This window comes from Dendrobium catenatum, unplaced genomic scaffold (genome assembly GCF_001605985.2).
Source record: "Dendrobium catenatum unplaced genomic scaffold, ASM160598v2 fragScaff_scaffold_1061, whole genome shotgun sequence".
Lineage (NCBI taxonomy): Eukaryota > Viridiplantae > Streptophyta > Magnoliopsida > Asparagales > Orchidaceae > Dendrobium > Dendrobium catenatum.
Window position 1 is genome coordinate 3,541,604 of NW_021319523.1, and position 22,572 is coordinate 3,564,175.

Below are 22,572 nucleotides of genomic sequence, written 5' to 3' on the forward strand. Positions count from 1 at the left end.
CAGGCGTCACGTGACTCACGCGGTCCGGCCGCGAAATGACCCGTCGTCCGTCGCTGGCTTGCTGCTGCTGCTCGAGTGCCTGGCCGCCCGCCACCGCTATTCCCCGCTGTGCCGCTGCTCACGCGATCACGTTAGGTCTTCCTACTTCAGGGACTCCTCACACGATGTTCTTTCCTGTAAAATAGGAATTCGAGAAAGCCGGCCAGCTCGCCGTGGCGTCGACTCATCGGAATTGGACACAGCGACGGGAGCTCGACGCGTTCCATGATCGAAAATTCGGAAATCCGTGTTGGGTCGGGTTGACCCGAACCCGATGCGGGTCGGGTTCAGGTCCGAAAACTTGACCCGTTTTAAACACGAGTCGGGTTCGGGTTGACCCGAATAGTACTGAGTCAGTTCAGGTTCGACCATTACCCGACCCGTTGACCCGAATTGACACCCCTAATATGACTCATCATTGACTTAAAACATATAAATATTTAATTTATATGTTATTAATTATATTTTTTCTTAGATTTATTAATTGATTAATAGATAAGTAAGATGATTATATTGTGCTTAGTTTGATTTTTTTTTGGTTTGAAATTAGCTTGTGTTGAAGACGAACAAATTGAACATGAAAATAATATTAACAAATAATTTAAAACAATGGCCAATTTCAAAAAAAATCTAATGAGCTTGAATAAGATCACACAACGAGATTGATCAAATTTGGCTCGTTTATTCCCCTAATAGCATTAATTTATATAAAATAAAAAAACATTTTATCAAGCATATGCGTTGATGTTATTTATGCATTAATAAATAATTATTAAAAATAGGATATTAGATATGGAAATATGTAAAAATTAAATGACATACAAGTAAATTAATTCAAGATTTTTTTTACATAAATATCTCAAATAATTCCTTTCTAATATTCACTGCATACATTAGTTTTTACATGCGAATCACATACTAATTTCTGCAATAAAAATTACTATGAAGACTATAATATAAAAATAAATTGCGGTTTTAACATTTACTTATGTATTTTAGGTTATAAATATTAGATTTACTTGACAAATATGACGAATGCGCTAAATTTAAATATGTAAAACACATAAAAGCCACATACCGCATGCACCATTCATGTTTCATTTGGGACTGTTTTCTTACTGTTTTAAGAAGCAGTAAGAAAGTCATCCTAAATGAAGCCTCAATCTCATATAAATCATATACTTTAATATTATATGTTATTTGGTGGAATATGAAGGACCAAATTGAACATATTTTCACACACACACATTACTTTATTACAACATTATAAAGTTTGTGAGTTTGATTTTATTATAATTTATAAACTATAATTTATGTAAATTTTTATGTAATGTGTCAAGAAATTTTTCTGTGTAACTAACAATGGCTTTGTTTGGGATGATTTTCTTATTGTTTCTTAAAGTAGTTTTTTAGTACAAAAGTTTTAAGAAAGCTATTTTAAGAAGAAGTAAGAAAGCTGTCTCAAATAAAATATATGACTTGAATTTGTTAATTGTTATTGATACTTTATTCAACTTGGAGTTAATAATATGAATCATTCTTCTTCATTGTGTTATATTAAGAGTCAATTTCTCATTTAAATTCAATAAAAAATCATATTTAGTACTTTCTAACCACGTCTTTTTAGGTATACCTCTACTTTTTTTAACACGAGCCAAATCTAATACTTAGGCTTTGTTTGGGGCGGCTTTTTCACTGCTTCTTAAAGCAGCATTTTAGTATAAAAATTAAAATATTTGTACTAAAAAGCTGCTTTAAGAAACAGTAAAAAAGCCGTCCCAAACCAAACCTTATACTCTTCTAACTGGGCCATCGGAGTTGTCAAAATTCACTATGGTTTTATCATGGAGAATTACACATTTAGTTTTTCTGTCGCAAATAGAAGATGACACCCTTATTTATAAAAAAATCAACCGCAATGGAAATATAAGAAAAATGTCAATTTACCTTAAACAAATTAACTATAATTAATCAATACCTTAGGCCTTGCAAGGGCCAAATACAACATAAGTGATATTACGACATATGTCTAAATACAATGATGACTCTGATAAATGCATGTTTGAGCTGTAGGTCATGATGCAGATGTATGCACTATAATTAGGGGTGTCAATATTGGATCCGACCCGAATCTGAAACGGATTGGGTTCAATAATTCGACCCGTTTCAAAAAATGGGTTGGGTTCGAGTTGACCTGTCAACCCGAAATTGACAAAAAATGACTTGTTTTTGACCAGAAAACCCATTTTCGACCTGGGAACCTAAGATTGACCTGTTTTTTACCAAAAAAAGTGGAGTTTGACTCGTTTTGGACCTGAAAACTAGCAGTTTTATGTCCGAATCGGGTCATTTGGGTCGGGTCGGGTTGACCCGGATCCGAAGCGGGTCGGATTCGGGTCCGAAAAACCGACCCGTTTACAGAAATGAGTTAGGTTCGGGTTGACCCGAATAGTACTGGGTCAGTTTCTGGTTCGACCCAAACCCGACCCGTGACCTGAAATTGACACCCCTATTCTATAACTGAATTTGTGGCACAAGTTTAGAAAAAAAACAGATGCAACATAGGCGAATTTGTAATGCCGATCTTAAGAGATATTATTGCAATGCCAACACAATTGCAATGATGTCATTACTACAAAGGAAGTGCAATTATGATGTAGGTATGAATGACATGATTGTATTATAGCCTCTAATTATAGGATTTTTATTTGGTCCGGTGCAAGGACCTAGAGGAAGGTTCGGTTTTGCCTAAAAAAGTGCAAATACCGAGTTTTTTGAAAAAATACCGAGTTTTTTGAAAAACTCGGTATTTGCACTTTTTGACCTATTTTTGCCTAAAACCGAACATTCCTCTACATCCAGTGAAAGGACCTAATAATTGCTCCTAATTTTATGCTCGTTAAGTAGTGATTCACGATAAATAATGCTATGCCAAACTTTTTTTTTTCTATTAAATTAATTATTCATATTTTGTTATTGACATAAATCATCACTCCATATAATTGATTCCATGCACCCATAATATTTAAAGTTTCCAAATTTACTATTAAAATTTATAAGCTTTAAACAAATAATCTACTAAATAAATTGTAATTATAATTACAAAAAACTTGCTGTAGTAGTTGTATCAAATGCTCCTCTCCTTTAAAAGCCGGCTCAATTTCTCACCTAGATTCCCTCCATTTCACGTTAGATCATTCTAGCTAACCAGCGCGGGATTTGCAGAGCTAGGGTTTTGCAAGCCCCACTTAGGGGACGAAGTACGCGCGAGGAGATAGCAATGGAGAGTGCCCTCGCTAACGCGGTCTCCATCGGGGACCAGAAGCAGAAGATCGAGCAATACAGGCTTATCATATCCTCCATCATCTCCTCCCCATCCAACGTTGTCTACCAGGCCAAGCGTTTCATCGATCACTGTAAAACCCTGAACTGAAACTACCATTTGCGAAGGTTTTGATTCATCTATGCTATAGCTCGTTGTTTATAGTTCTGATTGATTTCGTCTTTTTGTTTGTTCAGTGCTCTCGGATGATGTGGCTCTGTTCATCTCAAGGCAGTTGTTCTTGATTTTGGCGCAGGAACTACGTCCCCTACCCCACGATGCTCAGAAGGACATCGCTCACTATGCCCTAACCCAGGTCCAGCCTCGCGTGGTGTCTTTTGAAGACCAGGTTGCTTTTTCTCTCCCCCGTTTATTTTGATGTGATGTATTATGATGGAAAATTCATTAATTGGAGAGTTTGATTGCTTGAAGGGGCTGTTAGGTTAATTGGCATTTTGAATATAATGTTATATAGAGAGCTGTGTTATTTGTATGCCATTGCATTGTTTTTTGTTTTAGATTATATCAACTAAAGCAAATACTAGTAGTTCTAGTGAATTGGTATTTGAATTATGATTAATCCAGTCTGCATTTAAGTTGCAGATTTGAAATTAGGATGCAGGCAACCTCGTGATCCATAATTTGATTGGATTTAGGGAGATTGGACAAATAGGATTAACTAATTAGATTTCCCAATCTAGCAATCTAACTTGCAAAATAAGAGAAAATGTATTGTTCAGCTGAATTGAACAGCAATTCATATTAAATCCTAAAGACAATATCAAACCAATACTAAAGAAAGGTTGTAGCCTTATCTGAAAAGATCGATGTGATTCTTTCTCTTTATATTCTTGATTCATTTATGATTTACCGTTGTCATAGCAGATAGCAGATAGTTAAACCAAAAATCTCAATTTTCAGTAAACCAAACTGGTAATACATGTTATGAAGATATCAATAAACTGTCATTAGATAAAAAAATCCCTTAAAGGTGATTATTGTTACCAAACTTGCTAGGCCTCACGAATCAAGTGGACATGTCTAGTCAAAGACAACTTTTTGGACAATGGACGCTGAAAGGTACCATTTCAGATGCGTTTTTTGATGTTTCCTTTTTATTTTGTTCCAAAAGATATTCCAACGGCTCTTGGGAATTGAAATTTCTCCACGTTTCTTGCACACACCTTAATTTTTGTAGACATATTACAAATAAACTATGTCACTCTATTTATAATCGCCCCGGTTTGTCATATTTGATTTATAACTTGCATAAAGGCTATGAACGTGCAACTGTGGCTCTAGGATTGAGCATCATGGTAGCAGGGGAGGCCCTGGCCGTTGCCACCACACCAATCATGCCCTTGATGCTTGGCCAAAACAATGACACCAAAGGAGGCCGATTTTCTGAGTTCCACTACTTTCACTTGGATTTGAAATGGAGAAAGCTTTCCCAAAATTTTTATTACATAGAATCTAAAAGCATATTACGGCATTTTACCTTAAAATGCAAATGCTGTGTCCTTGGTTGTATATTTCATTGGTCCAAATTTTGGTTACATGGATTTACTACGTGAAAAGCTAATCTATTGGTTTTATGTATTAGAATCCAAAGAATTTTTTTTTTCAGCATTAGTGATTTCTCATTTTACCTTTTTATATGTGCTAATGATGGATGACCTTTTGAATCTTTTTTTTAATACTCCTATAATCCAAACATCGCAGGTCTTAGCCTTCAGGGAGAAGCTTGCTGACTTGTATGAATCTGAGAAGCAGTGGTCTAAAGCGGCACAGATGCTAAGTGGCATTGATTTGGATTCAGGAATTAGGTAGAAAAGGATGTGGTTTCTCAGAAGTGTTCTGAATTCTTTTTAATGTGCTTTTGAACAATTAGATATATGCTATCAATCATTGTATATTTTACACCTTTTTAGGATCGATGATGCTAAGAAGTTGTCCAAATGCGTCAAAATTGCTACTCTGTATCTTGAGGTTTGTTAATTTCTTGCTGTATAATCAAAAAGGTGTTGTAAAACATCTTATGTGTAACTTATTTACGTTCTTAAGTCATGTTTTAGGATGATGATGCTGTTAATGCTGAAGCTTTTATAAACAAGGCTTCCTTTTTGGTTGGGAATAGTCAACAAGAATCTGTTAGTTTACAGTACAAGGTGAAACACGTTATCATGATATCATCAACAGCTATATTTGAGATGAAATTCTAAAGTCTTGAGATGCTTGCGTTGGTCTTACCTGTTTCATCGTTTTATTGTCAGATGTGCTATGCAAGGATTTTAGATTTAAAGCGGAAGTTTTTGGAAGCTGCACTTCGTTATTATGACATTTTTCAGATTGAGAAACACCATATTGATGATCAGTATGCTCAACTATTTTTTCATTTATTTCAGGCTCAAACTTTTCTAAGCATATATTGGAAGTTTTCTTGTGTTATTGAGATTCTTTGTAATTTTGTAAAACATTATATTTGGTTCAAACATCCTTTTGTTAAAAAAAATGGATTTCTAAATTTGTGTGCTCTTTGGAGTTTCTCTTCTGCTATATAAATATATGATTTGCAATGAAATTTGTGTTTGTGTTGTTATTTTGGGAGGGGGGATTTGAGAGCCTAAGCTCAATTCCATTAACTATAAAAGATGTGCTATATGAAGCTAAAAAAAGGCTTGAAAAAAAGGTCTGATAGTCACGATGAATGTTACAAAGAAACAAAAGACATTACCAAAAGAGGAAAAGGGAGAGGAGAAGATCTCGCCAATGTGCATTCTCGGTCCCGGTTTACTAAAAATCCATCTAGGAGGGTGGTTAGTTCATTAGATGAGGCAACAACCAGAGCCCCATTTAGATTATAAGCAGTCAGCCAGGGAAAAAACATACTCATCATTATCTTGCAAAATCTTGAAAGCTAAATTGGGTCCTAATTTAGATAAGAATGCTTAGAGCTCTGTGACTGTCTTCCTATTAGGAACTTCCCTTTGTATAACCTAGCTAATTTTATGGATGATGTTAGTGTAACTTGTAGAAATATTTCCAAATCGTCTATCATTTCTCTTACTTAGCGTAACTTGCAAAAATATTTCCAAATCGTCTATCATTTCTCTTACATCAGATATGATTAACCAAGCAACATTTGAGAAGGTAGTACTGATTTTTAATTATATCAGAGATCTCTATCATCTCATGGATGCAATATAGAACTCATAGTAAGTTGGGTCTAAGCAAAGAACATGTAGTTTTTTTTGTTTTTGCATGAAAATTGTAGAAGTTGCATCTGTTGAACCTCAATATTACGGGTATGAAGGGCATACATTGTTTTAAGCCCATCAACCATGCAAAAGAAGATAATTTTGAAGCATAATGTTTGTGCCAAGTAAAAGAGTGCCAATCCACCTTTTGACATATTGGACTAAAAATAATTTGCGAAGTCTTTGAAGGTATTGCCATTCCAACAAGCAGAGTTTGTACCACTGGGGTAGATTGAGTTATTATCAATGGACTTCAGGACAGCAGGGTCATAAATAGCAACCAAATTTCATTTGGAGTTATTGATAAGCATGCTGAGAGGAGAATTTATGTGGAATGGGAAATAGGAGAAACTTGTTGAACAAAAGTATCCTCCCATGATTTGCTATAGGGCTAGGGATCCCAAAATAATATAGTTTTATGATCATTAGATATAGCATAAGAAAGATTTGGCTTCATCAAATAAGCAACTACCATAAGCTTCTTGCATAATGGAGAGGTGCTGCTCATACAAGATTTGTACAAAGAGTAGAATTTGGCTTTCCACCAATTAGACAAAAGCCGAGAGGAATTGAGGAGCCTATGCATACTTAAGAGCAGAGGTAATGTGGAGCCCAAGCCCCCATTGAGTATGGGCTTACAAGTCTTATTCCAAGAGACTAGGTGGAGCTTCTCAGTATTAATATTGATATGATATAAGAATGTTGAATAGAGGTTGCTTATGAGTTTATGGCAGGTATTAGGAATACAGAGATATCTTATCCATTAACCAATTGAATACCATATAAAAATTTTATCATATTGAATTTGCCAGCAAATGATAAGGTGCTAGCCTTCCACCCTTCAAGTAATTGTAGAGTTTTATGAAGCAGTATTGGATGTTTATGAGATGGAGTTGCTTGGTGGAAATGGGAATCCCAAGGCATGAAAGTTTGCTGTCAGACAGAGGTATGTTAAGTGGGAGTTGGAAACCCTCGCAGAGAAAAAAAATTGAACTTTTATAATGATTAATGTTGAGCCTAAAATAACACTGAAGTCGGATAGGAGGGCATTTAGAGTTTTCCGAGGTTGTTGGGGTAGCCTTGCCAAAAACAAGGAAGTCATAGCATAAAGAAGGTGAGAAAAGTGCTGCTAGTCTAGGACAACCCCATCATAAGGTTTTTTTATGATATTGTGATCAAAGAGATTTGAGAGAGTATCTATGGCATTGCTAAAGAGATAAGGAGATTGGGGGAAAAGAAGCCTAATAAGGAGCCATTAATGGATATAGAGTAATAAATATCTTCAATGCAAACCTTGATATATTCGATAAAAAGCGGAGCCTTTTTACCTCATCTAGAGAAGGAACAAAATTCTGTTAATAGTGTCGTAATCATTTTTAATATTAAGTTTAGCACAAAAAGACCTATGCTCCTGCTATGATTGAATTCATGCAGGATTTCATTGGCTAGGATCATGTTACGTGTAAAGTTCTTGTGCTGTAGAAAATCAGCTTGGCTAAGGTGAAAAATGAAGGGCAGCACCAATTTTATACAGTTAACAAGAATTTTAGCAATGATTTTGTAGAATGTCTTGCATAGGAAAATAGGTCTAAATATAAGAAACATTTGGCATGGGAGTTTTTGGAAATAAGCACAATCTTAGTATCTTGGCATTACGGGGAAGTCTAAGAATTTGAATATCTTAATGTGCAAATGAATAATGTAAGTACACAAGCAGGGTGTTCCTTCTGATGATCTGCTTAGGTTGTTTCCTTGGTTTGAGTACTAAAGTTAATGTACTATTCTATTATGTCTGTGTTAATGATCCATGTAGCTAGACCCCATCGTGCATTATTTATCTTATTTGATCAAATTTTTTTTGTCGCACTTCACTTCAGGGAGGTTAATGCAGATGCTCTTGAAGTAACTCTAAGTGCTGCTGTGACGTGCACTATATTGGCTGCTGCTGGCCCTCAACGATCACGTGTTCTTGCCACCTTATACAAGGTATGTTGTGATGCCATTAATGAAGTTTATATGCTGTTAATATGTATGTTAGCTAATTGAAAATCAACATGTTGTTAGCTTTGCATGCATCAGATCATTTTTTAACATCAAGATTCTTATGTTTCATTCATTGTATATTTACATATCGAGTGTGTGCTTGAGATTCAACATGTTAGTTCCAAAACAATCTCTTTTGTTATTTTTTTGGGAATTTTGTACCTATTTTCCCTAACAAAAAGGGAAGAAGTCTTATGACTTGCAGATATTCAAGAAGATATTTGTTGATAAGCTAAAATTGGTTCAATATATGCTTAATTGAGAATAGGATGTTCGATGGTTAATAATGTAGGTTGACATCATGATGCAAATTGGAATTTGATGGGTTTGGCCCTTTGTGGAATATTGTCTTTTGCTTCTGGGAGATTACAATATAAGTTTGGTTCAGTGTAATTATGGGGTGGGAGATGAGGGGGTGCATGCCCGCTCAAAAATTTAAGATGTTTTATTATATAATATATATTTTTGTTTGTGTAAATATAATTTTCATAAAAATATTTACATATGCCCCACCAAAATTTTAGGGTTTAGGGTTATAGCTTTTTATTAAAAAACGTTGATGATATTGTTGAAATGGTTAATTTAAGCCCTTGTCAAGAAAAATATTGGCTTGTATTTACCCTAGGCTGTTATTTAGGTAGCTATGTTGTTCAAGTTGCAGTGCTCTTTGTCAATTGCCGTGTCTTCTAATTATTTTTGTCTTGGCTAAATAATCCAATGCTATTGAGAATGATAAACAGTTGTTACAACCTTTCATTTTTATCTCTTTTCATTTGATGTTCAAGATTAAGGAAATCTTGATGGGAATTTGATAGGAAATACTTGAAATCAAGTATTTCCTATTCACCTTTACAGCAAATCTCCAAGAAAAGCTGCTGTCCGGAGCAGGAAAACAGTGAAAACAGCGGAAAAACTGTAGGAAAATTGAGAGAAATTCGTAGGAAAACTTGTAATTATTAAAAAATATATAGAATTTTAATATGAATTTATGTGCTTTAGATTACCCCAAAAAAATCACTTTAAAGTTGCCAATTCCTTATATTTGTAGGATTAAAATATTAATTTTATGTTAGGAATTCCAAGTAAAATATGATGAATCATAAATCTCATAATTACAGGCTTAGTTTGTGACTTGTGTGTAATATCTACTGTAGGTTTTTGCGATATGCTATTTGTCGCCCAAGATGATTCAATATCTTGATATTGTATTCTAGAATGTTCTAGTTTCCAAGTACCTGAGTCAATTTTGAACATGACATTGTGACTCTTTATATATATATGTGCTTCGGAACATCAAAGAAAGAAGTGAGCCAAACACTCACTCATCCCTATCCCCTCTTTGAGATTCACATCATAAAGTTGTGGAGGTTGAAGCACTTCTATTTTGTCAAATTCTTTTTGATTCACAATGCTGAACTTTTAGTAATTTCTTTTGTATTTTTGTACAAAGCAACAAAAAAGAATTCTATTTTGGCTTTGTTATGTTTTAAAAAACTTGTGCGTTTTGAAAGTAGTTCTTGTAATAGTATAACACGGTAGTCTATTTGTATGGCCGTTACGTGGGGTAATAAAATTTACCTTAATCAAGGACTCTAAAAGGCATTGTGTTGAGGAAGACTTGTTTGATTATAGCTAGGATGGAGGACAAACATTACGGAAAAAAAGAAAAAGAAAAATGGCTAAGGATGTGACTAGCTTGCACCTTTCTTCTGATGTCTTTCTCAATTTGAGATGAGATGATGATTGTTTCTACATTACAACAAATTGTAGTTCTTTGTGGTAGATAACTTCTTGAAATGGCCTGCGTAAATCAATTTAGGCTATGGAAAGATGGTATTCTATCAACTACTTGTTGATGATGCAAGGAGTTCTTTGTAGTTATGTATTGTTTCTAGCTTTGCAATAAAATGGTCTAGCCTTCCTCTATTGTGGCTGAATGGCCTAGATATGGGGAGGGTTAATGGAAGTGTGAAGGAAATAATGGTGGGCTGTACGACTCCATCATTGTTGCTTACTTTGAACCTAACATGGAATTTATAGGAAGAAATGAGTTGTAAGGGAGTAGACTACTCCACTTCCATTTTTTTTTTTGAAGAGTAAGACGTAATTAAACAACAACAACAATAGCAACTTCAAGCCTTCATCCCACTACTCAGTTTAAACATGAATGTTTAAAAATATTTTAACTTATAATTGATGGTTAGCCTTGAACTTTTTGAAAGCTCAGTTTTGATCATTCTGATGTGGAGAGATTATTTGTTGTTGAAAATTCATGTCAATAAAACTTTGGAGATAATGGTGGTATTTACCTTAAAGTTCAATTTTAATAATTATTAGAGGGAGATTATTTGAAGGTGACACGCAATGGTGATGAAAAATGGCATCAATTGTTTGTAAGTGACGTAAGCTAGGAATTAACGCGTGACTTCCTTGGTGCCTAGTGTGTTTATCTTTATTTTTTCAGCGTGGGGAAAGATATAACGAAGGAAATTAGTGGAAGAAAGAAGGGGATGTTGCTTGCTTTGATCACTTCCTTACATTTAGAGTATTAGGAGTTGTGAGGGAGGTGAGCCCTCCTGCCTCCCTCTTTCTTACTAGCAGTGAACACATGCTTTGCTTATGAAACATCCCAAAATATAGTCTCGAATTGATCTAAACTCGCTAGATTTGACTCGATATTAACACTAGGTTCACACCCCTATACCTGAGCTAATGATTGATATTCCTTCATCCCACAACTATAGATGGCTCATTTGATTATAATTAAATCTAGTGCGTGTGTATATAAAGTCTCACATCAAATGTTATAGATGAGAGAGAGAGAGAGAAATTATTATAAAAGGGACACCTTAGCACACATTTGCAAAAACCTCTTTAATGACATCCCAATCATTAGCATTTGTGAGCTTTATATTACTTTAAATCAAAGAGATATTTTGATCACTGTAAATTGGAAGAGAGCTTGAGAATGAGATACTATTAAGTGAGAGAGAATGAAGAATATAATGTAGTATAACTTTTAAACTAAAACAGTATGGTGACCACCTTGTAAGAAAAGAGATTAACAATCCAAACAAGCTTAGAGAAATGTACACAAATTGGCTTTGCACATTATCAATAACAACCCAATCAATATGATAAATCAATGAATATTACTTTCAACAAATCAATTACAAACAATATATAAAATTTGAAAATACAAAAACCATTCTGAGTCCCCAAATAAGCAGAATATGATTCAATAACAACAGGGGGCAAATAAATGACCAATAAATGTAAGATTAAGCTTTAGAAACTATAATGTATATAAATATGACACATTCTAATTACTCTTCCAGCTTTTGAAAGCATATTAAAATAGAATACTAAGGATCACAAGCTGCAAAGCAAAGACAATCTTGAAATTGATCTTCAGGGATCATTCCACCCCTTTTGCTTGTGTCAATAGCCTCCAAAAGTTTGACAATGTTTTTCCTTCCTCTCGAATTGAAGGAAAGTTGTATCTTGCAAGTACTTTTCATTTCTCATTAAATAAAAGTGTTTGCTTCGTTTCTCTTACGTTTTCTCCTTCGTTTTCTCTCCGAATCCACTGTTTTTTGGCTGTTTTCCTGTGTGGACAGCAGATTTCATCCTAGATTGACTTGGTTCTTGGTGTGAAACACTTGGAAATCCAAGTGTTTCCTATCATACTTTTTCTTCTTTTCTTTCACATTATTTTTATCTGCTCGACGTCTTGTTGCATTTCTTCCAAAATCATTATAATTATACAAACTCATTATAATTGATGCTAACCACATAGAGTGTCAAATTGATAAGCAGACGTGATAAGTTAGAATACAGAGATGGAGAAGTGCGGCTAAGTTTTGATCCACAATCATCTAAGTCTAATAATGTGGATTCAGGATAATTTCTCCGGCCTCATTAAGCTACTTCGTTGGTTTAGGTGCAAAGCTACAAGATATCCATCAAACCTATTGGCTGTGAATAGTTTTAGGATTTGAGATTTCGAAAGGAGATATCAAAGTTGAGTTGAATATTGATTACCGACTTGATATTGAGCATAAGAAACTTCATCTGAGGAGGTATGGAGATCTCACTCATTTTAAATGGGAGACTGAGAGGACTGAAGAGGATTTATAGTAGAAGAAGTAGATCTTATAACTGATGTATATCGATATTACCTATAAGCCGTAATGCCGTATTGTAGGAGCCTGGGCTCTGGTACCATGAGAAACAAATACATTGCATTATGTAATACTACAATAAACATACTAACAGATAGAATAAAGAAGGCTATAAAGAAGTCCATAGCAACAATCAAACTTTCCATATCTCCCCTTACTTTTGTTTGCAGTGAGCATTAATATAAATATCAAGAAGAAATGGAAACCCGTTACTAAGGAAAAAATCAGATTTAATTCTGCAAAAGGCATCTCTACAAAACAGAGGAAGTTGTTGAAAGTTTGGAGAAGTGCGGCTGCTGCAGTGCAAACGGAAAAACAACTTATCACGTCTGCTTATCAATTGGACACTCTATGTGGTTAACATCAATTATTATGAGTTTGTAGAACTATAGTGATTTTGGAAGAAATGCAACAAGACGTCGAGCAGATAAAAATAATGTGAAAGACAAGAAGAAAAAGTGTTAGACCATATGTAACTTGATTGAAACTTGTAAAAATTAAGTCTTCCAAATAATATTATATATCCAACATTCAACACCTGACGAAGAATATAAATTGAAATTAAGAATTAAATGAGTTGACTATGAATTGTTGAGATTAGGCTAATGATTATGATTATATGATGCTATATCTATACTTTTATTTTTGTACTAATTTAAGCAGTATTATCTAAAGGTTCTACTAGATTATTTGAATGATTTTTTTTTCATATCTATTCAATTGCATGATCAAAAACCAATTATAATGTTATTATATTTAAAACTCATCTAAATCCAAGGTTTTTAAATATGCTAAAACTTTGAGACAATATTTATGTTTAACTGTTCAAAGCTCTTATTGACTTAACCAGTTTGTCTCAAGTGAGCTTTATCATGTAGATAACATTTATCTACAAAATTTAAAATTATTTTAGCATTAACATATGAATTTGAAGTGAATCTAAATATTCATTCGTTACAACCGATATAATTTGCGATAAAAAATACCACGGTGTTGCCCAAATTCATTGGGAAATATTATGAAAAAATGTTGGGAATCAAACCTAGACAAAAAGCCTGAGATGAACGAGATTGTCAAATTTTTGGATGCTATTGACACAAGTAAAGGGGGTGGAATTATCCTTGAAGATCAGTTTCAAGGTTGCTTTTGCTTTACAGCTCGTGGTCCTTAGTATTCTATTTTAATATGCTTTCTAAAGCTGGAAGAGTAATTAGGATGTGTCATATTTATAAACATTATAGTTTCTGAAGCTTAATCTTACATTTATTGGTCATTTATTTGCCCCCTTTTGTTATTGAATCATATTATTCTTATTTGGGGGCTTAGAATTATTTTTGTATTTTCTAATTTTATAGATTGTTTATAACAGATTTGTTGGAAGTAATATTCATTGATTTATCACATGGATTGGGTTGTTATTGATAATGTGTGAAGTCAATTTGTGTACAGTTCTCTAAACTTGTTTGGATTGTTAAGCTATTTTCTTACAAGGTGGTCACGATGTTTTTCTAGTTTAAAAGTTCTACTACATTATATTATTCATTTTCTCTTTCACTCAGTATTATCTCATTCTCAAGCTCTCTTCCAGTTTACAGTGATCAAAATATCTCTTTGATTTAAAGTAATATAAAACTCACAAATGCTGATGATTGGGATGTCAACAATGAGGTTTGCAAATGTGTGCTAAGGTGTCCCTTTTATAATAGTTACATCTCTCTCTCTCTCTCTCTCTCTCTATGACAAAGAGGAAGAAGTGAATTCATGACAGGCAATGAGAGTTATAAGATAATTACCAATCAATTGTGTAGCATTTATGATTTTTTTTTGTGTGCTTGTTGTGATGCTTAAAAAAACCATTAACGCTGACCTTGAATTTCTCAAAAGCTGACCCACATATAGTTTTATATGTTAATAGTTCTACTAAAGAGGATAGGAATAGAGGTGGGTGCACTTACTCTTGTTGCAGCTTTCTTTCTAAACATTAATGTGGGTAGGCAATTCTGATTCTTTAAACGTATGGACACCACAGAGAAGAGTAACTATTCCCCTTCTCACTTGCAGTTCACTATCCCTTAAATCCTTGATAGCTAAATACCAGTAATTAGTCTGAACGAATCATCTGGCAGAATACCTTCACTTCAATAAATCATGTTTGAACATTCCATTGATCAATGGTAGTAGAGAATTCTGTTCTAAATGTGCTGTACCTTCTCTTTCTCATGGAAAAAAGAATTTCTGCAAATAACTTTGCTTTCATCTTATGCGATTAGGATGAGAGGTGTACAAAATTGAAGATCTACCCTATTCTGCAGAAGGTATTTTGAAATATTTGGATTTTTTTCTTCATTCCTTCATGAAGTTTAATTAGCTCAACTTCCTATCTGGAACATAGTTTTATTTTAACTGAGTTCCGACAGGTTTATTTGGAGAGGATACTGAGAAAGCCAGAAATTGATGCCTTCGCAAATGAGTTAAGACCGCACCAGGTACTACAGTTTTGACGGTTGATATTGTGATTTCTTTTTTGTTTACTTATTTTCCTTTGTTATTATTGTATAATTATGTAATTTCTGCTCACGCATTCCAACAGAAAGCTCTTTTACCTGATAATTTCACCGTGCTGGATCGAGCAATGATTGAACACAATCTTTTAAGTGCTAGCAAGCTTTATACAAACATAAGGTTGTGATAGATAAAATTTGGATTTTCATATGAATTACCAGCTCTATTTTCATCTTCAACTGATACATAATTCTCTTTTGTTGAAACAGCTTTGAAGAATTGGGCGCCTTATTAGGTATTGCTCCTCAGAAGGTATATTCTTCTCAGTTAGCTTAGCAAAATATTTCTTTTTTTATCTCACTCCCTCTATCTCACAGACCTGCCGCATTCAATTATTGCTTATACAATTTATAAAGCTTTATTAAACTTTTTATTTCATGCTTAAAAATGGTTCTAATTGCACTTGGTGTGAATTTGACCATTAGTTTTTCTCAAGGTTCAGAGGAACTTTCGTTCTTTCTTCTTTAATGCTGTATATGTGATTGTAGTTGTAATGAAATATTTCTGTTTCTTTCATTATTTATAGTTTCTAGAACTTATTGTTTGTTTGGCATATATATTATACAGAAGTGGATGAATATAGAGAATGATGTATCGGTAGGATTAAAGCTTGGGGATCTAGATGGATCAGAATACTATGTTGTTAGAAGATAGCACTAGGAGAATGCCCCTTGGAAACTTTACAGGAAGGTTATATGAGCAACGCTTTACATTCCCATGTGTTTAGCAACCGCAAACAAACAAAGAAGTTAAAACTTTTTTTTTTTTGAGTGAGATGTTAAGTAGGATATGTGGTAAAAGGATGTTTGGAATGATCTTATTAGGAAAGTTTGTGGGACTAAAATTTGTTGAGGACATTGGTGATGGAAAATAAATATGATTTTTGCTGCATGTTGAACTGTGAGCTCAAAAAGAGGTAGAATTATTTTAAAATTGCATGGAGAAAATCCGTTGTAGCTGACCAATTATTATTATAGGTTACCCGAAAGGAATTGGGTTGGCTATTGTTAAAAGTCAAAGTGACTTGTCTACTCATGTGAATATTGAAGTAAATCAGTGACTTGTCTACTCATGTGAATATTGAAGTGGGATTTACCAATGAGCCTCCGCTTGGAGAAATTATTAGGTGCGGGCACTGGACGGTCCGGTTTTCTCTCTATCTACAATAAAAAGACAGTCAAAGCGCAGTTGCTACAGTAATTGTGCTTTTACTATAGACAGAGAGAAATCCGGACGGTTCACTCCGTCCGGTGTTCGCACCTAATAATATGTGCTCCACTTGAGGATTAAAGATGATGGCAATGATGATTACAATGATGGCTGCAACTTTCATACATTAGTTTTTTTAAAAGCTGCCATCTAGTTTGCCTCTCTAAATGTGTTAGCTTGTCTTTAAATTTGAAAATTCTTGGTACGGATGTTTCAGTTATTGATTCATTCATAAATTTGATTTCATTTTCTTCTGGAATAGAACCTCCCTTTATTGGAAACAAACAAAAGTGGAAAGGAAATTCTATCCTGGCACCTCAAATCTCTTCGTTTAACTCTTTATTTCTTTTGCGTGTAATGTTATCCTATAATATGACAATCTACGTTATTGTCCAAACTCAATTATCTAATTCTTGTGCGTATAATATTATCCTATATGGTGACTGCGTGCCTTAATGTCCAAAATAAATTCAGATAAGGTTTTAAAACTCTACTTATGCCTCCCTTTTCTGTTTAGAAACAGTGAAATTATATTTTTGCCGTTGTTTGGATGGGAAGCTTCTATAAAAATGCTTTTTAGGGAACTTCATTTTTCTACTTTTTGAGAAGCTTTTTGATATTTGCTTCTCCATTAGAAAACTCCATTCCTTTAACCAATGTTTCTAAAACTATTTTTTACAAAAGGAGAGGAAGAACCGAATATCAAGCATTGTGAAGCCGTACCAGTCTACCACTAGTTTACATAATAATTTTAAACTTGCTTTCCTGATTCACTTCATCTATTCTTCTAGATTGAATGAATATTGCAAAAATTCTGTATTTTTACTAATCTGACCTCCATAACTATGTTTAGGCTTGTTAATTTTCAAATATTTTGTTCTGGTATCTTCTTTGCCGGGAGGTTAACCACAGCCTCCTATCATGAGGACCATGGCCTATCAATATGTTATTTAACTACTTGGCTTATTCTGTGAATATCAGATTCTTATGACAAATGTTGGGCGTATTCTGATATACAGGCCGAGAAGATAGCTTCAAGGATGATCTATGAGGATAGAATGAGGGGATCTATTGATCAGGTTAGATTCACCTCGGCATTTATATTAATTATGTGATTGTAATTAGTGGTTTCACTTCTATTCTGCATGACTTTAGTTCACATTAAATGTTATTTTGATTAATTTTCTAATCAAATATGAAGCACGGAGCAGTCAGTAATCTATCAGTAGAATCTCGAGCATTTTCTACGAAGTAGCTTGTCCGGTATTACACTTTTGGCGGGCCTAGTAGTTTAGGCCTCGTTTGTTTCGGCATTTTTTTATCTTTTTTGTTTAGAAACAGTGAAATTATTTTTTTGTCGCTGTTTGGATGGGACGCTTCTATAGAAATGCTTTTTAGGGAACTTCATTTTTCTACTGTTTTGAAAAGCTTTTCGATATTTATTTATTCGTTAGAAAGCTCCATTCCCTTAATCAATGTTTCTAAAACTATCTTTTAGAAAAGGTGAGGAAGAGATTCCTTGTTTAAATGCAAGAAAGGTCATCAAGAAAATTTGAGGATTCTTTTTCTGATGCTCTATATCCCAATTTGTGTGTGATTTATTTCTCTTGATAGGCCCTTTTCGGCTGAATGCAACCTGCATTGGACTTTGCAGGACGTTGTTATGTGTATTGCTATTTGACTCGCTCAAAATAGGACTTGTCCTTGAGTTTGCTACTTGTAGTGCTAAAGAACAAGCTCAGAATTGAAAAAATAATTTGTTGGTCCAAATGGCGATTGACTGTCTCAAAATTTCATATTTTTAATCTTCAGAAGTCGATCAGTTTCTCATTTTCTTAGTATATGGCTTATTAAAGTTCTTCTGTTGTTCATTTATTAATCCAGGTTGAAGCAGTCATTCATTTTGATGATGATACCGAGGAGTTGCAGCAATGGGATCAGCAGGTGAGTCTTACTGTCACTGCCTGTTTTAGTAACAGGATCTTTATCATTCAATCTTCATTCCCTCTACTGATATTATTACCTGTTTAAAATATATTGTTCTTTCTATTTCTTCTTTTTGCATCTTATTAGCCAGATATATTATTTGAATTTAAAAACAGTTAGTATAATAAGAACCAAATATGTTAATTATTATGTGCGGACTCCGAACGCCATCCAAAGCCCAACCATAATGTGCTACGTCACCTCTTCGATGTGTACCGCAGCTTGGCACTGCTCGATTGCTGCACCTGATTCGACTCTGGACGTAGAGCTGCGTCCAGCCTCCACATAGAATAATTTCTACCCTTTGTAACGGGTGAAATTATTTTGTGCGGACGCCGAACGCCGTCCGGAGACTAACCAGAATGCGTCACGTCGCCCTCTGCTCGGTACTGAGCTTAGTACCCACTGATGTGGTGCTTCTGGTTGGTCTCTGGACGGTGAACTGTGTTCCGCCTCCGCACATAATAATCTCTCATGTAATGGTACTCTATTTGTAATATTGGAGATAAAACACCTGGAAGACATTAGCAATCTGATACTCGATTCCACCTGATCTGCAGATTGTGGGTCTATGCCAAGCACTGAATGACATCCTGGACAGCATGGCAAGACGAGGCATATCTATACCTGTCTAATTGGCAACCTGTTACATTATTTTTAAATGTAAGGAATTGTGTGCATATAAAGCCACCGTAGTGTATTTTCTTCAGCTGAAACATTTCACAACTACTGGAATTTAGAGGGGGAGCCGACCTCGTTCAAGAATTTCAACTCTTCTGACAGTTTTGTATGTGTTTGTGGCCTATTTTTTGGGGCAAATTATTGCATTCTGTCATCAGACTTGGAGATAGGTCTGGATATTAATAAAATATTATTTTAAGTTAAGCGCGTAAAAAGCGCAGGTAAAAGGGGCATGTTTTATTGGATGTCTTAACCTATTATGCGCGTCCGGTCACTTGATGCAATAATTTGCCATTTTTTGTAGTATTTCTTAGTCATTTTGGATTGACTGTTATTAGCCATCGCAATTATTACTAAAGCAAAGTATGATATAAAATGAAAAAAAAGGTAGTTTGAGTTTTATAGGAAATACAATTAATATGTGCAATAAAATAATATATCCATAGCAGCTTTAGAATTAACAACATGCTTTTTTATTATTTTTTAAAATATTATTTTGCTATAAATTTTTTTCAAATTCATGAAATTTTTGTATTAAAAAAAATGTTTTAGAAAATAGTAAGAAAGTTGTTTCAAATGAAGGCCAAGTTTTAGGGTCTTTTTGGGATGGTGCAATTTTTTTATGAAGATGGTCGTAAAGTTATTGTGAAAAAAAGTAAAATTTTTTAAATTTATTGTAAAAAATTTCATGATAAAAAAATATTGAAATCAGTGGCAAAAAAAATGTGGTTAATATTTGAAAAATAAAATAGCAAAAAAGATGTGCCAGAAGAAGTCTTAGATTTCGTTTGGAGTGATTTTCTTACTGTTTCATGAAGTGGTTTTTTATATAAATTTTTTTAATTTTTGTATTAAAAATCTCACAAATAAAGCTCTCTCGAATGAAGCACTAGTCTTGCATGTGAGTGGTTTAAAATTAAAGAACATTTAAATTGTCCTTTTAAAGTATGATAAATGCTATGCTGCCCAACTAATTGAGAGTTTAATGCTTCATGATTGGTTGCACCCCGTTGAATTTGAGGTTCCAGATAATTGTGACATTGATATAAGTGAATTATGTAATATGGACTTTTAAGTAGGGTCATTTTCGTGATACACTTTTTATGGACTAGTTTATTGCATTTGTACTAAGTGCATACTGATATAATTAAAATGGAGTTAGGTCAATCCTGCGGTTGGGAACCTCCTAATCTGGAATAATTATTAGGTCCGGACAGCTGACGTAGCTCTACATCCGTACGTCAATAACATGTCGCAATGTGCTCTTACTCTTTTCTGTGCGGCCCGATGACCCGACCCGGACCGGAACCTGGTATTGCTATGTTCGCGTATTGCTAGGTATTGCTATGTATTGTTTGATATTGTTCGATATTGCTAGGTATTGCTTGGCAATAACGAGAAATACTACTCTGTCAAGACCAATACCTAACAATACCGAGCAATACCTAGCAAAACCGGGGTATTGCTAGGTATTGTTCGGTATTGCTAGGTCTTGGTCTTGACATAATGGTATTTCTCATTACCGAGCAATACCTAGCAATACCCTGATCTGCACAAATCAGCTAATAAATAGCAATACCGGGTTCCGGTCCGGGTCGGGTCATCGGGCCGCACGGTAAATAGTAAGAGCACGTGGCGACACGTTATTGGCGTCCGAATGTAGAGCTACGTCAGGTGTCCAGACCTAATAAAAATTCCCTAATCAGTGCTCGATTCCTCTTGAGCGGCAACACCTCTTAAGTGGGGTCTAATCAAGTGTGGGCCATCAGGTTTTTAGGGTATGTGCCTCTTTTAGGTTAGCTAAGGGTTAGTCATGCCGCTAAGCACCCTTTCGGAGGTGGCAGTGGGTGAATATCCTGTTCCCACAAAAAACCCTGTCCCAAAAAAAAAAAAAAAAAAAAAAAAAGAGTTAGATAATATCATTCAAATGGTTATCTGAATTATTACAGAAATTTTAAATTATTATTTTCCATTGAGTTATGTGATTTATAATATAGAAAGTATGATAACTTTTATATTTGCATTTAAGGCTAAATATGTAATATTATCTAGAAATTTATAAATTATTTAATAATTTTATTATTGCATACGACTTTGATAAGAAAAAAAGATAAGAAAGTAGGAGAAAAATATATAATTTAATTACTTTTATTGTATTGGTTATATATGAATCAAATGATTGTTAAAATAAATAATTAAAGTGCTTTGAATTCGTGATTCAATTGTTTGAATATTTCATTATCACACTAAAAAATATATGTTATTAATATTTCTTTATTTATGAGGGATGATAAATTTTAGTAAAAAAAAATTGAAGCTTTCGCTAATATAACTCTCTCCCTTTGTTTAGGATAATTTTTTTACTGTTTTCTAATAATTTTCAAATAAAAAAATTAAAAAAAATTTTAAGTTAATTTTTTTATTTAAAAATTATACTGTGTAAAAAAATGGCCCCAAATGAAAAATCAATCTCTTATTTAACTCTTTTTTTTTTACCCTAAACAATCTTTATTTACTTCTTTATCTTATCCATACATTTATAGTTCGATACATGAGCTTCCATCCAATAATATGAGCTTTCTTAAATCTTGTAAGGTTTTGTTTGGGACGTTTTTCTTAATGCTTCTTAAAATAATTTTTTTTATAAAAAATTAAATTTTTTATTAAAAAATTGCTTTAAGAAACATTAAAAAAATCATCCCAAATGAAGCCTAAGGAATCGTTTGGGACAGCTTTCTGAATGCTTCTTAAAATAACTTCTTAGTACAAAGTTTAAATTTTTATACTAGGAAGCCGCTTTAAGAAGCAGTAAAAAAGTCATCCCAAACGAAGACCAAGTCTAAACAAAACATTTAGAGGAATGTGAGCACTTAAATAGCTCTACATTAACAATTAGAGCATTACAAGAACAACTTAAATGCCATCAAATTAATTGGCTAAGGTGTTTCTGTACAATGGCATAACAATCTCTATTAAGAGGAACACATAAAGAGTTAATCATATAGAGCATTTGGATTTGTTTGAGGTTCATTACTGACTGACACAACATTTTGATCTCTTAACAATCTTTGAAATATTCTAAATAGCAATCACAGTAATATCACCACAATTATCCAATCAACCTCATTACAATATAAGCATGCAATTAACAATCATTAGATTGCAAATAGGAGATTACAACAAAATGAAAATTGCAAATATTTCATTTTGGTTAGATCAAAATGCTTAAATTGAAGGTATACATGTAAATATTAAAATCAATACTTCAGAAAAGCAAGATAATGAAGCC

At 33.8% G+C, this 22,572-nt stretch overlaps 1 protein-coding gene across 1 annotated transcript; it reads left to right on the forward strand.

Moving 5' to 3' along the window:
* The first annotated feature begins 3,203 nt into the window (after nucleotides 1-3,203).
* LOC110107599 (COP9 signalosome complex subunit 4) lies at nucleotides 3,204-19,510 on the forward strand. The gene is made up of 14 exons (XM_020837886.2): nucleotides 3,204-3,455; nucleotides 3,559-3,710; nucleotides 5,084-5,187; nucleotides 5,293-5,350; nucleotides 5,437-5,529; nucleotides 5,635-5,735; nucleotides 8,496-8,604; nucleotides 15,116-15,160; nucleotides 15,263-15,331; nucleotides 15,436-15,527; nucleotides 15,617-15,659; nucleotides 17,636-17,695; nucleotides 18,501-18,560; nucleotides 19,163-19,510. The coding sequence occupies exons 1-14, from the start codon at nucleotides 3,320-3,322 to the stop codon at nucleotides 19,235-19,237; spliced, it is 1,197 nt and encodes a 398-aa protein (XP_020693545.1). The 5' UTR covers nucleotides 3,204-3,319; the 3' UTR covers nucleotides 19,238-19,510.
* Nucleotides 19,511-22,572: the final 3,062 nt, after the last annotated feature.

Excerpts from the sequence above, each read along its gene's own strand:
- LOC110107599 (XM_020837886.2), top strand. The coding sequence starts at position 3,320 with ATGGAGAGTGCCCTCGCTAACGCGGTCTCCATCGGGGACCAGAAGCAG. Across the intron at positions 3,456-3,558 it reads CAAGCGTTTCATCGATCACT|TGCTCTCGGATGATGTGGCT; the intron begins GTAAAACCCTGA and ends TTGTTTGTTCAG. Across the intron at positions 15,528-15,616 it reads AAGCTTTATACAAACATAAG|CTTTGAAGAATTGGGCGCCT; the intron begins GTTGTGATAGAT and ends TTGTTGAAACAG.